Genomic DNA, 15,999 nt, shown 5'->3' with positions numbered 1-15,999 from the left:
GAAATATCTTGTTAACTCTGCACTGTTTAATATTCTTTGGAAATTAAAATACTTGGGCATGTTTAGAGCTCAAATGAAATCTATGCGTTTTGCTTGACAAGGTTGTTGGTTGGTTTTTAGAGCCTACATATTGAAAATCATGTTTGAGGCTAGCTGATAGAGAAATTTTCATGTACTGAAGCATTGTACTGATGAAACCAACTCTGTTGGGAAGATCAAGTGAGATAATGTGTGTACGCACCCAGTGACAACCAGAAAGTGCTGTGGGCATGTAAGTACTAGAGTGTTAGGACTAGTGGTGAACAGCATCTCAGGCAGCCAAGGGGGAACATGAAACTGGGAAACAAATTTGGTTCCAGGAGCAAGGGGGAATATAATGTGGATTCTCACAGTTTGGGATTTGTAATTGGGATCCCTTGCTATTATAAGAACATGAAGTTCAGAAAGACACAGGATTTTCCATTGTTAAAATCAATGAAGTTAAAAGAGCAGCTGCTTGTAAAAGTTAATTTTACTTGACATCTGCCTTGGTCCCAGTAATAAAAGTGATAGTTCTGATGAACAACCTGTTCTCTCTAGAGCTCTATCTTTTTGTTACTGCGAGGTCTCTCTTGAAAGAAATTGTTGCCTTTTGATTTCAAAAATTATTTTCTCAATGTATAAATTTTGTGTCTCTTAGAACATATGCATAAGCATAATATATGTGTCTTCAACTTAGTAGAAAAGTGTTAGTGTTCTAGAGTTTGAGTTGGCACTCTTGTGTGAGGTAAGGTGCAGTAGGAGCCATCTCAAATCTTTTATGAAATGAGATTGTAAAGACATTTTGAAAAGCATTCCCACTTGTTCTTAACTTAAAAAGACACCGATTTGAAACGTGTGTCCACACAGAAACCTGCACATGGATGTTTATAGCAGCTTTATTCTTAATTGCCAAAAGTTGGAAGCAACCCAGATGTCCTTCGGGTGGTGAATGGAAAAGTAAACTGGGGTACATCCAGATGATGGAATGCTAAAGAGAATGATCTGTCGAACCCGGAAAAGACTTGGAGGAACCTTAAATACGTATTGCTGAGTGAAAGAAGCCAATCTGAAGAGGCTACATACTGCATGATTCCAACTATGTGATATTGTTGGGGAGGAAGAATTTTCTTTTCCCTTTGGGTGCTTCTGACATGAGATAGATTAACAGGAGAACATCCAAGTTAATAGCATATGTATGGGTAATCCACACAGACATGGAAATTCCAACGATAGTGCGGCGACATACTGCTTATAAGAGCTAAGGAGATGGTTATGGTTTGAGGATACAAAGGGGAGAAAACCATTAACAGGAAGGTGAGGAGATGCTTGAAAAACAAAGGTTGCCCTGTTAGTTTCTTGCATAAAGAGGAATCTCTGTTAATAGCTCTCTTTCTAGTACAAGCAGGTGGTTGAAGGGGAAGTAAAGAGCCTTTCCTGAATCTGCTGGGTTTTGATTGTTGTTAACTCAAAATAATGTTCATGTCCAAGTGACCCATCTGGGAGAGGCCTGCCTTTGGCCCCTGTAATGTTCCAGCAAAGGCAAAACTGTGGAGAGAGTACAGTATCTAGATCAATGCTTGCTAGGAATTGGGGATGGGGGAAGGAAGGGATGAATGGGTGGAGCACGGAGGATTTTGGGGGCAGGGAAACTGTTCTGTATGATACTACAGTGGTAGATACATGTATTTTTTTTAAAAGATTTTATTTATTTATTTGAGAGAGAGAGAGAATGAGAGATAGCATGAGAGGGAAGAGGGTCAGAGGGAGAAGCAGACTCCCTGCTGAGCAGGGAGTCCGATGTGGGACTCGATCCCGGGACTCCAGGATCATGACCTGAGCCGAAGGCAGTCGCTTAACCAGCTGAGCCACCCAGGCGCCCGGTAGATACATGTATTATACATTTGTCCAAACCCATAGAATGTGCAGCACCAAGAGTGAACCGTAATGTAAACTATGGACTTTGGGCGATAATGATGTGTCTGTGGATTCGTCAGTTGTAGTAACTGTGCCACTTTCATGGGGGAGGCTATACATGTGAGTATATGGGAGATCTCTGTACCTTCCTCTCAATTTCGCTGTGAACCTAAAACTGCTCTAAAAAATAAAGAACACCTGAATTTGATCTTTTTGCCATTTGTACATGTACATAAATGTCACTGCCCTAATATCACTGGAAGAGAGTACTCTTCTGCCTCTTTGAGTAGAACAAGATTAAACGAAAGGAAAGGTCTAACTTGTGCTGATTACCCATCTTGGAATTCTTTTAAGGTACAACTTTGATATTAGTGCATATTGTCATTCCTCTTGAGTTTTGTAAGGAAGCTGAAATGAGTTGTAGAGGGTAAAAACGCCAGAGAACAAAATTGAGCAATATTTTCCAAGTGAGCATTGTTTTCTTGTCATTTTTATGTGTTTTAATTTAGCCAGTGTTGGGTGAGTAGTTCAGAAAGAAGGGATTTATTATTTTAAAACGAAGCCACTCTCTTGTTCCTCATTTTCAACTGATTGAGTCACCTTTGTTTTCGAAATGTCTGTTGACTCTTTAAGAACCATTCACCGTATTTACTTACGTAGTTCACCTGCTTGTGTGTTCTTGTTCCCTCCCTTCATGCCCGCCATTCGGAGAAGGAGATCATGATTTTTTTCCCCCTTTCTGTGGGCCCCTTTACAAATTCTGCTTCAGAGTAGCAGTGGGCTGCCAGCAGTCTCCTTTAGGGTGTTAAGAGCAATAGCTTCACAACTGGGAGACAGAGTGCTTTCCTTAGGGAACGTTTTCTTTTATAAATCGTAATTCATTTATTCCAGGTGTTTAATGAAAGAGTTAAAGGATCTGTTGGTTGTATTGTCTCTCTCTCTCCCCTTACCTTCCCTCTCTCATGAATCTGTAATTGCTTAGAATCAGTGTTAGAAACTTTTAAGTCTATTGGCAAAATTCCTTATTTTCCTTATTACTTCCACTAGGGATGGCACATACCAGGCAGATACCTCTAATCTCCCATTCTGTATCCAGAGCAGATGTTGGCATTCAGTCCTCTTCTCTTCCCGGATGCAGCTTGGAATGAACCCTCAACACTGTACTCTTGATAACCTACTAGTGAATTGACAGTTGGGCATCCCTGCTTTATGCATAATCCCTGGCCTTTTTTGCCAGGTCCATGGCTTTACCTGTGACTTACTTGCTGACAACACCTAAATTTATATCTTTAGCACCATATCCTCTCCAGGGCTCTAGATCCACATGTTCAGTTGCCTCTTGGGTATTCAGAAGCACCTCGAATTCAGCATGCCAAAACACACGATTTCCTTTCTTCTTTCCTCCGCTTCCTGTGGCCACTCTGTTGCAATTAATAGAACAATCCACCTACCAGGATATCTTCTATAATTTCTCCTGTTTTAGGCATAAAATTATGTAGAATATACCTCCTTCATGTTTCTCCCATTCATGTCTTCCTTCCTGTTGCCACTGTTTCTACCATGATTTGATTCTTCATCTTAGATCCCTGGATCACCCACCTCTAAGCCATTCCTCACAGTGCTAGAAAATCAGTCAGCCTTCCTTCCTTTCCTCTCTTGAACTGTTTCAAACACAAATGTATACAGAATAATGGGTTACCTTTATTTACTTACCTCCAGGATCATAATTCTAAAAATTACTCTTTCCAGGCTGATCTGAGTGGAAATCTAAGAAGAAAACATTTTCTGTGTTTGCCTTACTCTTGAAAAGATATGAGAACCAAGTATGCTTTATATCTAGGTTTTCCATACTTGAGTTGATAATCTTCGGATTGCTATTTGAATTTAAATTTTCTTGCAACCTCACGTGCTTTTGAGCTGGGAGTGTTTTGAGACCCCCTTTCAAAGTAACTTACCTACAGTTAACAGTAGTATCTTGAAAATTGTGTAACACAGCACTTTCATTTTAGTAGTATTAAATAAATGCCAAAGGATATTTTTCTTTACATCTAAGTGAGCCTTATTTGAATAGAATCATATGTACCCTATTACTTGCTCATTTTCTGTAAATTTTTGAAGCAGTTGCAGTCTTGCCAGTTTAAGTTTTTTTTTTTTTTTATGGACGTTCACTGTAGAAGACTTTGAACTTTGATGTGTGTTTTAAACTTTCACTAATGTTGGAAAAATAGATTTTAGTTGACATTTTTGCTTTTTTTGTAGCTATTAGTTAATGACCAAAACAAAACAAAAAACCATGCAGAAAGACATAGATTAGAAAGAAGGAACTGTGTCATGATTAGTCTTTTGGTAATGCCTGTGATAGTATATCCATAATTTGAGTTTTGGACTTGTGTTTTTGGGCTACTTGTTTCCTTTGAACCAGGGAGCTGTAGTTTCAATTGCCTTGAGTGGTAGGACACTGCTTCTCCTTGTAAAGGGAGGACTTAAGATACTCCAGTCAACTAGAAATGAAAAGAGAAACATGGGTGGCCCTTCTAGTTGATGGGTCATATTTACTTATGAAAAATTTAGAAATGCAGGACCAAAAGGGTCACTGTCTAGACTTTTCTAAACCCATGCTTCCATTGGAAATGTTTGAGCGAGGTGAACCTTTCATCTACTCTGCGGTATTTATTGAGTGCCTACGGTATGCCACACCATATACAGTTTTAAGCAGTGGGGGAAAGGTGGTCGTCAAGAGAGAAAAGGTTTCTGCCCTGAGAGCTTATATTCTTTTGGGGAGAGGAAGACACACAAATAAGCAAAGTACAAAGGTAATTTAATTTCAGATAGTGATAACTCTTACGAGTTGCCTGACTAACAATACCTGCAGAGAGGTACTGCTTTACCAAGGGTGATTAGGGAAGGCCTCTGGGAGGCCATTATATTTGAGCCAAATTGCAAACGACTTGAAGGAACCTTGAATGCAAAATCTGGGAATCTTCAAGACTGAAAGTCCATGGGTTTGTGCATCTTGAAGAGCATTGTCCTGTTTTGAAAAGTGAGGGAAATTAGAGGAGACAGAATCACACTGGGATTGGGCAAAGGCCTCTGACTGGTTTTGAATTGTACTATGGCAGTATATTGTGTGGGTCCTGATCTGAGGTGCTGGCATAGGCTCTGTACGCGGGCAATAGCTAGCTGCTGTGTCTGAAGAACCTGGTTTCTGCAGGAAGGGAGTGACGAGGTTGGACCAAGGTTGGACCACATACCTCCAGACTTTCTCTTGTTTTTTGTACCTTTGAATCTATGTGGTATTTATTGGCATTAAAAGGAGACTTGTTAGATGGCAAAATACCTTATTTTTTTGTAGTTAAAAATAGGGCAAAATGCAAGATACACTCAGTGATACTGATCATTAAAATGAGATTTATTTGAGAATCTGTTATCTGTTAGACTTGTCTAAAAACCACACAGGCCTTGCATTAGTTAATTCATTTTGCTAGATATATTCTTAATAATGAAAGGACATCCCAACCTCTCAGCAATAATAAGAAGTAAACTATATGTTATGCCGGCTTTTATTCTGGTTCCCATGAAACAGCCCTAACTCAAACAACCCATTTAGTCTTCACTATGTAAACTGTGATAGATCTTCTTTCCCTTTCATTCTTATGTGTCAAGGACACTGCTGTATTTTTTATTAAAAACAACAAACAAAACATGTGCAAACCAAAGTCTATTTAGACAATTATTCATTTCATGTTATAGAGGAAAGTTTTTTAATGCCGAAAATCTTGTTATGATAGTGTATTGCTTTTTTGTAAGGCTGACAGTTGTAATTTAGTTTTGATTTAGATTTAGTTTTGCTCAAAGCATGAATTTGAAAAGCTTTAAATAAATAATACCTGTCCTGCCAATGGTAGGGGTGCATTGCCCCTCATGGTCTGGTGAGGGTAGTAGGAGCTACTTGGGCCCAGAGAGAAATGATGGAGCCAGCAGTCCCTAAAATGAGGTTTATTTTCTGTTAGCAAAAGGTCAGCAGATGGCTTTAAAGAGCTTTGGAATAGCTTTATAACCTCATCTGCTTACCATGAAGAGATACATGCTCTTTTTGAAAATTCTAATTGTTTTAAAAGTTGAAAGCAAAACCTTTGGAAAACTCAAAATCTTCCTCAAAATAATTTTACTCAGGCATTGACCAGTGATTGAGGAATTTTTCTTGTCAGTGATTAAGGTGTGAAAATAAGTTATAGGGAATGGGAAGGGGTGAGGCGGGTGTCAAATCATTGAGCGTATGTGTTCCAGAAATTGGAGCTACCTCAAATTGCTACCTGATATGCTTCTCTTATGTCTTGTGGAGTTGGCAGAAGCTGGACACAGACATATCTTGTTTTATTATGCTTCGCAGATATTGTGGGTTTTTTGTTTTTTGTTTTTTAACAAGTTGATGGTTTGTGGGAACCCTGCATCAAAGCCAGTCTATCAGTGCCATTTTCCCAGTAACATTAGCTCACTCTGTGTCTCTGTCACCTTTTGGTAATTCTTGTAATATTTCAAACGTTTTCACTATTACTGTATTTGTTATGGTGATCTGTGATCCGTGGTATTTTACTTTACTATTGTAATTGTTTTGGGGCACCACAAACTGTGCCCAAAGAAGACCTAGACTTTATTGATAAATGTTTTCTGTGTTCTCACTGTTTCACCAACCAGCCATTCCCTCGTGTCTCTCTCCTCTTGGACCTCCCTGTTCCCCAAGACACAACAATATTAAAATGAGGCCAATTAATAATTCTACAGTGGTATCTAAGTGCTTAGATGAAAGGAAGACTCACTTGTCTCTCACTTTAAAGAAATGATGCAGCTTTGTGAGGGGGCGCGTATTAAAATCCGAGATGGGCCTAAAGCTAGGCCTCTTGTGCCAAATGGCCAAGTTGTGAAGGCAAAGGAAAAGTTCTTGAAGGAAATTACAAGTCCTACTCCAGTGAGCACATGAATGATAAGAAAGCCTTAACACTGTATGAAGAAAGTTTTCTTGATCTAGATAGAAGATCAAATCAGCAATAACATTCCCTTAAGCCAAAACTAATCCAGAGCAAAGCTCTAACTCCTCAGTTCTCTGCAGGCTGAGAGAGGTGAGGAAGCTGCAGAAGAAAAGTTTGAAGCTAGCAGAGGAGGGTTCATGAGGTTGAAGGAAAGATGCTGCCATTGTAACGTAAAAGTACAAGGTGAAGCAGCAGGTGCTGATGTAGAAGCTGCGGCAGTTTACCCACAAGCTCTAGCTGAGAGAATTCCTGAAGGTGCTACACTAAACAGCAGATTTTCAGGGTGGATGAAGCAGCCTTATATTTGAAGAAGATGCCATGTAGGACTTTCATAGCTAGAGAGGAGAAGTCAGTGCCAGGCTTCAAAGCTTCCATGGACAGGCTGACTCTCTTGTTAGGGGCTAATGCAGCTGGTGGCTCTAAGTTGAAGCCAATGGTCTCTTATCATTTTGAAAATCCTAGGACCCTTCAGGATTATGCTACATCTACTCTCCCTGTGCACTATAAATGGAACAACAAAGCCTGGATGATAGCACATGTGTATATAGCAGGGTTTACTGAGTATTTTAAGCCCACTGTTGAGACCTCCTGCTCAGAAAAAAAAGATTCCTTTCAAAATATCACTGCTCATTGACAATGCTCACACTCACCCAAGAGCTCTGGTGGAGATGTACAAGATTAATATTTTCATGCCTGCTAGTATGGTGTCTCTTCTACAGTCCATGGATCAAGGAGTAACTTCAAACTTTCAAGTCTTATTTAAGAAATATGTTTTGTAAGATTGTAGCTGCCATACGTAGTGATTCCTCTGATGGATCTGGGAAAGTAAATTGAAAACCCTCTGGACAGGATTCACCATTTTGGATGCCATTAGGAACATTTGTAATTCATGGGAAGAGGTCAAAATATCAACATTAATAAGGGTTTGGGAGAAGTCGATTCCAGCCCACATGGAAGACTTTAAGGGGTTCAAGACTTCACGGAGGAAGTGCAGATGTGGTGGAAACAGCAAGAGAACTAGAATTAGAAGTGGAACCTGAAGATGAGCCTGAGTTGCTATGATCTCATGATACAACTTGAACAAGTGGGGAGTTGCTTCTTAGGGACGAGCACAGAAAGCGATTTCCTGAGATGGAATGTACTCCTGGTAAAGATGGTGGGAAGATTGTTGAAATGACAACAAAGGATTTAGAACATGACATAAACTTAGTTGAGGAAGGAGTGGCAGGGTTTGAGAGGACTGACTCCAGTTTTGAAAGAACTTCTACTGTGGGTACATTTTTTTCAAACAGCATCGCATACTACAGAGAAATCGTTTCTGAAAGGAAGAGTTAATTGATGTGGCATATTTTTCTTTTGTTATAAGAAATTGCCACAGCCACCTAAAAGCACCCTGGATCAGGCAGCCGCCATCAACACTGAGGCAAGACCCTCTACCAAAAAGATTATGACTTGCTGAAAGCTCAGAGGATGGTTAGTATTTTTTAACAGTAAAGTATTTTTAAATTAAGTATGTACACTTTTTCAGACATAATGCCATTGCATACCTAATAGGCTACAATATAGTGTAAACATAACTTTTATGTGCACTGGGAAACCAACTAATTTGTTTGACTTGTTCTGTGGTATTTGCTTAGTTATGGTGGTCTGAAACTGAGCTTGCAGTATTTCTGCAGTGTGCCTGTGATCAGTCCCACTCATCCTATGCTCCTGTGATGTGGCCCAAAAGGATATTTTAGGAGAAAGGCTAATGAAAGAACAGGTGTAATAACTTCAGCCTGAGAGCCTAAGGGAATTATTAAATAATTTTGATTAGGGGAATGGTTAACTTTCATTTTGAAAATTTCACTCTGGCCTTGGTGTGGAGAATAAATTAGGGAAGAGACAAGAGTGGAGGCAGAAACAGCAGTGAGTGGAGATGTATTAATAGTTGAAGAAAAAGGAAATGAAGGCCAAGATTAAGATGGGGTTGAGTTGGGGCACCTGGGTGGCTCAGTCAGTTGAGCACCCACTCTTGGTTTCAGCTCAGGTCATGATCTCAGGGTTGTGAGATGGAGCCCCCATCGGGCTCCATGCTCAGCAGGGAGTCTGCTTCCCCCTCCCTTTCCCTCTGCCCCTCTCCCCCTTGCTCGCTTGCACGCGCTCTCTCTCAAATAAATAAATCTTTAAAAAAAAAAAGAATTGAGTGAGAAATAGTTTTTCTATGGAATGAACAGACATTTAGAAATATATTACTGTTACTGAGGTGTTTTTGTTTGCTTTCATTTAGAAAAAGACAGTTTGATTAGAAAGCATGCTATATAGATTGACAGAAGTAACCGAAAAAGCCCAGTTCGTTTGCTCCATCTGTTTTCAAAAAATTGACTTTTGAAATATCTAGATAAATTTTCTTTTTAGAGCACATTAGCAGATATAGGGTGTATTAAAGTATTAAAGTGTTTTGTTTATAAAACCTTGATAGCATTTTATATGTCATGAAGTACTAGATTTAACATTTCTTAGAGATACTGAGAGTCTTTTGGCTGTGTGCTAAAATTGCAGCAAACTAATTGTCTCATTTTATTTTAAATTAGCCGATAACTGTTGCCTTGTGTTAACTTTTGCCCCGAAGTGGGGATGCCTCTCCATTATTATTAATTAGATAAGATTTAATGAAAATGACTTAATATATGGCATTTCGGTCAACATTTTTTCCTACAAATATAGTATATATTAGAGGTTTTAAAAGTGATAGTTTTTTTTTTTTAAGATTTTATTTATTTATTTGAGAGAGAGAGAATGAGAGATAGAGAGCATGAGAGGGAAGAGGGTCAGAGGGAGAAGCAGACTCCCCACCGAGCAGGGAGCCCGATGTGGGACTCGATCCCGGGACTCCAGGATCATGACCTGAGCCGAAGGCAGTCGCCCAACCAACTGAGCCACCCAGGCACCCTAAAAGTGATAGTTTTATTTTACTTGCATAATACTGAAAATTAGGTGTTATGAATTAAATGTCTTTTTTGTTTCCAGAACATTTTAATTAATGGATGAAATAATTAGAAAGGATACACTATATAAAACCAAAGGATATTTTTCAGTTTGTTGTTTGCCTTAAAGAAAGTTCTCTTTGGCGAATTGTCAAATAATTTATGGGTAGATTTCAAGAACTATTTTGCCATAATTGAATGCAGAAGAAATCTTTTATTTTTGTTTTGGTGTTTTATTAAGGTTATTTCAAGCTATCTGATTGCTTTGGATGAATGTTTTTAATTTGGGGAGGTTAAATTGTTATAGCATAAGAGGGCTTTATCTGAAGTACAGAGAGAAAAGAGATACATAGAGATATCATTAATATTGCAGTAAAGTACAGCAAAGGCTCACATTTCCATGATACTGTCACCCTGAGGTATACAATATTTAAGAATAAGGCTTTGAATCTTACATTGTCTTGTCTAGATCAGTTTGGGGTCATATGTCAATATTAAATACTTTGAGTTGCTTTTCTAGGTTTAAAAGATATTTTTGGTTTCTTATAGTAATGTCAAAATGAAGGGAATGCATGGGTGTGTGTGTGTGTGTGTAACCAATTCTGCATGTAACCAATTTCACAGTGACTTAGCTATAAATGAAAGTCTCTTTCCCCAGTTTCTTCATCCCAGGATTCAGTGCTACAAGGTCGGTTGCTATAAATTTAGAAGTTTTTCCATTTTTATTTACAAAGATAATATTTTTATGACTAAAATGTACTTTAAATGTACTTTTATGACTAGGTTTTCTCGTGAACTCCCTCCTTTTTCTTTACTTCTAAACTCAGTGGCATACCCTGCAAAACTTAGGGCCATATGGTTAGCTTTACTCTGCTTTCTGTACAATTCTTTAATTTAGAAAAAAGAAAAAAAAATGTACTTATATTTTAAGTACTCCCTCTCTTTCTGCTCCCGTGTCCCCATTTTACATTTAGTGTTCAGATACATTCAGTGTTTGGTGTTTGCTGTTCTTACTAACCCTATTCTCTGCTTTTAGTTAACAGCCAGGTCCTTGCCTGCTGTGCAGTCCGACGAGAGACTTCAGCCTCTACTTAACCACCTCAGGTAATATGAAGGCACACCCTTGTTATGCTTATGACTGTAAGTGCCTTAAAGTGGGTAAAGTATATTAAAGTGATTAAAACCCCTTCAGTTACTAAAAACTTAACAGTTTTTTCCTTTGCTTTAATTCTGTGATGTAAGTTGAAGTTCTTAATATAGTTGCTACCCTTGACTTTAGGATACTGTCGGAGGCTTTTTTAATTCAATGAAAGTGTAAAACTAGTTGGTAAATTTATATTAAAATGAACAGAGGTGACTACAGAAAGATCTCAAAGGAATGAGCTATCTATTTAAATGCAGAGCATACCTTTGGGACCTCCCACCTGTTATGGGGGGTAGATGACTTAGGTGGGATTTGTTTTCTAATTAAAAGAATAATATATTCTCATTTTTAAAGAAAACTTTGAAAGTATAGGAAAGGGAGGGAAAGGAAAAAAACCCATCATTACTGTTCAGAAGTAGTATTTCTTCCTTCAATGCTATTTTAAAATCTAGTGTTGAAATTACACTTTTATAAAAATTGCTGTTTTTTTTTCATTTTAAAATAAACATTGTTAAGACTTTTTTTTTCTGCTATTAGCATCTCTTGAAAAACAGTTTTAGTGACTATGTGGTATTTTCTCATATGGCTGTACTGTAGTGTATTCATCTCCTTTTGGGGGCATTTACACCATTTCCATTTCACGAGTATAAAAATGCCACATGTTAATCTTTATCTGTATTTTTGATCATTTTCTTAGCATAGGTTTTCAGAAGTGCAATTACTTTGTCAAAGCATATTAGCCATTTTAAAGATTTAAGTATATGTATTTCTTTTTCAAAAACCTTATTCTATTTATATTTTTAGATTATACAAGATTGCCCACAACATTATTACTGTACCCTGAACAAGATATAGGACAGCTAAAACCGTTGCTAATTTAATAGTTAGTCATGGAGATACCATTGTGATCAAGTACATTTCATTGATTATTATTAAGAATGATTTTAAGACATTTATTTTCACTTTGGAGTAGGATTAACTATTTGTATATTCATTTATTGATAGTATCTCCTGATTTCATTTGATATTACATAATTTAGATGTAAAGGATAGTAATTCTGAGTTGTATTTGTTATTACATTTTTTTTTCTGAAAGTCTTTGATTATGTTACATTATCCAACATACCTACATTTTCAGGTTTTATCTAGGCAAACACCAGTAGTGTTTCCCTTTATGGTTTCTTTTTATTCTTTTATTTTTTTGAGTATGTCCAAGAGACCTAAATATAGAGGGACAAAATTTTTATTAAATGGCTGTAGAGTCTGTTGAATTCCCATATTGACAGCACATGCTTCCCTTCCATTGGGTAGAAACAAGCCATGTCGTGAATTATAAAGTAAGTTTGAGGGCCAGTTTCCTGTTGCTTGCACTGGTTACCAAAATTGCTAATTCTCTTTAACCTATTTTGAGAGAGTTTTGTTCTTGATTTTAATGCCAATATATCGATTAGTGGTTTAGCTCACTTCTCTCTCACCTGTTTGTATGTTCCTCCTTCAAACCACCCACCCACCCTTCCTTCCTTCCTTCCTTCCTTCCTTCCTTCCTCCCTCCCTCCCTCCCTCCCTCCCTCCCTCCAGTCAGCAACCCTGAATTACCCTGATTTATTCCATCCTGATCTCTATGTCTCTTCACAGCCTACTTCTCCTTCAAGGTTTTACTCCTATTTCCATTCGGCTTCTTCTAACCGACAAAAGGCAAAATGTTCAAATCAAAATTAAGCTTAAGAAGTAAAAGAAAAAATGAAATACTTTTAGTAAATCCAAATAGTACGTATTGGTGAATTAAACTCTTGTCATATTTGACATATTTGTGTTATACATAGATGTATATGTTAATGTCTTTGGGATTTACCTTTACATAGAGCTCAGTTAGACAAAATTCATTGAGAATGAAAGGAGACTAGGATCCTGTCATTGTATCAAACAGCACAAAGTATAGCTTTATAAGATTTCTTCTCAACTTTTTTTTTTTAAAGATTTTATTTGTTTATGTGACAGAGAGAAGGAGAGAGCATAAGCAGGAGGAGTGGGAGAGGGAGAAGCAGGGGAGCCTGATGCAGGGCTCGATCCCAGGACCTGAGATCATGACCTGAGCCGAAGTCAGACAGACGGTTAACTGACTGAGCCACCCAGGCGCCCCTCAGTTTTTATTTGTTTGGAATCTCAGTTGCTTATTTGTCAGGATTGGAAAACTGATCGTATTTTTCCTCCTCCCTTCCCTCTGTCCTCTTTTCTGCCTCTCTTACCCTTCTCTACAGTAACTTTTCCTTCCCAGACAGACACTTTTTAACCTGTGAATCATTGTTTTGTTGTTAAGGATGGTCCAGACTAGCATTTCATTGGATTGAGTAGCATAAATACCGTATATGGTTTTTAAGTTTCCTAGAGCACTGTTACTGAGTTATGTGTAAGTCACTTCCCCAGCCCCCCTCTCCTGCTGATATTTGTCTCCTGAGGATCTCTCTTATTGTTGTAACTTCTTATGTATTCTCCTTGGTGCCTTCTTTGCACTCTCTAAAACATTTCACATTATTGCCAGAGTGATTATATTATTCCTTGGTTTAAAATCATACTCTGTCTCTCCAGTTTCATTCCAGATGAAGTCTGAACTTGTTAGCCTGACATATGAAGTCTTTCTGGAAAGTGTTGCCCTGTCTCTTGGACTCTTTTAGTACTGGTCCCCTAACTTCTAGTACAACAAAATGCCTTGAAGTTCTTCTAATACAACTTGCTGTTGTTGACCTCTGTGCCCTTGAAAATATTTTTTCTTCTGCCTAGAATGTTCTCCCCTTCCTCCATTTCTGTAACTTACCTGACTTTGCTTATCCTTTTCGACTTAGCCCATGTTACCTCATCTGGTAAGTTTTCCCTGACTGTTTAGTTTGCAGTGGGCCCACTTCCCCTGAGTCTGAATCTGATGTTTTTATATGTGTTTCCACAATACCCCCATGGCTACTTGTGTATTACAGAACACATAATATGGTCATCCTTTGTTTATTTTCTGATGACTCCATTATAGTATGGGCTGCTTACGAGCTTGTAAAGTGACTTTCATATTTGTATTTCCAGTGCTGGGACAATATCTGGCACATGATAGCTATTCATTATGTGGTTTTTTTTGAATGAATGAGTGGTGTTACAACAGTGATATTTTGTTGTTTTTTTCTGCATGATGTTTTTGTAATTTATAAGTCATATTATCACGATTTTTTTTGTATAGAACCTGATTCAGAAGATATAAACCTAAATGGCTGAATTTCACCTCTAGTTAATGCTTGATTCTGTGAAAAATGATGGGTTCTCCTTCCTCCACCTCAGTATGGTAATTGTCAGCTAGAATTTAGATTAACTACTGACACATCTCTTCAAGTCCTTGAAATTTGCACAAACTGTACATTCGTTTAGGGCTTTTATTCTCTGTGGAGTTCGCTCAGGACTGGTTGCTAGGCAACTAGGTCTAGATGCTACATGTAATATGCACCAGCTGATGTTGCTTTTTTATTCTTATTAAATGAAATGGCTTCTCATTTTATTACCATGTCAGAGACATCTGTATGGAGGGTGGCAGCTGATGTGCATAGTTTGACACTTTCTGTACGAAGTAACCTTGTGATCTGTGTTTCAAGCATATTGAATTGTCTTTTTCGGGTGTCTAAATGTAATGTTTTTCTTTTTACCTTCCTTTTGCTTAGTTCAAAATAGGAAAGAGTGCTATTTGATTTGAAAGGTTCTAATGATAATCTTGTTATGAGAAAGTAATCATCATTGGTTTGCATGACCCATATAGTTTAGATGTTACCTAGAGGAGATAGACATTAGGTGGTTGAGACTGAGATCATTGCTAGGTCTCATTTTGTTTGGTGCCTCTAATAATCAAAGAAGAATGATGAACAGTATTTTAATTAAAGTTGTCAATAAAACTAATTTGGGAGGTGATACAAATACCTGTAAAAATTAAAGTAGCAATACAAAGAGAGTCTCAAATCATTTTTACAGGACTTAGACACTCAGAAGAGAATTAGTGTAACACTTTGCCATCCCACTAAGCTAGGATATTGCTTAACAGTATGTATTATTCTGAGGGATGTAGAAGTGATGTGTCCAGATTTTCTTAGTTCTCTAGTTAAAAGTTAAATTAAGCACAGAGAAACACTTTGCTTCAATGTCTTATGGAAATACAAGCTTATTTTTTTTTTTTTATCATTTGTAGTGTCCATCCCTTCATCAGTAACTGAGTGCCAATTATGTGCTTGGAATAAAAAAATAAGACCCAGTTTCTCTTCTCAAGGGATTTATAGTTTTGACTTCATTTGAGAGGCACTTAAACATGGTACAAAATTTATAAACCTTTCTAATAGAATTAAACACAAAATACATGATTTTATTATTTGAACTGTGTTTCTCATGAAATTATTTCCTTCAACAGTGGGGTCATGACTTAGTTGTTTCGGATTCCATACTCCTCGCACAGTATAGTGGTTCCCAGTGGGTACTCACATTGGACTGAACTTTACTCTCACTTGGGGGATGATGTTGTCACTAATGAAGAAGGAGTATAAAGGAAGACTAAGGGATTAGGGAATGAATATGGTTGCGGAGATTCCAGGTTCAGTAGTTTCAGACATTTTAAACTTGTGGTGCTTGTCGAACATATTGGGGGAATGTTTCGTAAATAGCTGAATACAGACCACAGTTTAAGAGTGAGGTTTATACCAGAGAGAGACATTTGCTAATCATCGCTGTTTAGGTGGTAGCTAAAATCAGGGCCACGTAGGGAGAGAGTATAGAGTGACAAGGGGACATGGCCCTGAATAAAACTCATACATAGAACATCAGTGTTTAAATAACTTGTGAGGGGCAGTGATGAAGGTAGGAGATAAAAAGAGAAACCAGTAAAAAGCGGGGAGGAATTTTGAATGAAACAGGA

General features: G+C 37.8%; 1 protein-coding gene across 3 annotated transcripts in view; it reads left to right on the top strand.

Moving 5' to 3' along the window:
- PRIM2 (DNA primase subunit 2) overlaps window positions 1-15,999 on the top strand; it is a 318,527-nt gene that overhangs the window by 187,894 nt on the left and 114,634 nt on the right. For all 3 annotated transcript variants that reach the window (XM_028097748.2, XM_088023933.1, XM_028097745.2), the window contains exon 8: window positions 10,965-11,032. In XM_028097748.2, the coding sequence (XP_027953549.1) occupies window positions 10,965-11,032 (68 nt within the window). The remainder of the gene's footprint in view (window positions 1-10,964; window positions 11,033-15,999) is intronic.

The sequence above is a fragment of the Eumetopias jubatus genome, unplaced genomic scaffold (genome assembly GCF_037043125.1).
Source record: "Eumetopias jubatus isolate StellerSeaLion01/CBP00866 unplaced genomic scaffold, mEumJub1_p1.0 scaffold_6, whole genome shotgun sequence".
NCBI classification, from domain to species: Eukaryota; Metazoa; Chordata; class Mammalia; order Carnivora; family Otariidae; genus Eumetopias; species Eumetopias jubatus.
Note: the sequence above shows the minus strand (reverse complement) of the source record. Positions and strands in the feature narration are given on the sequence as shown.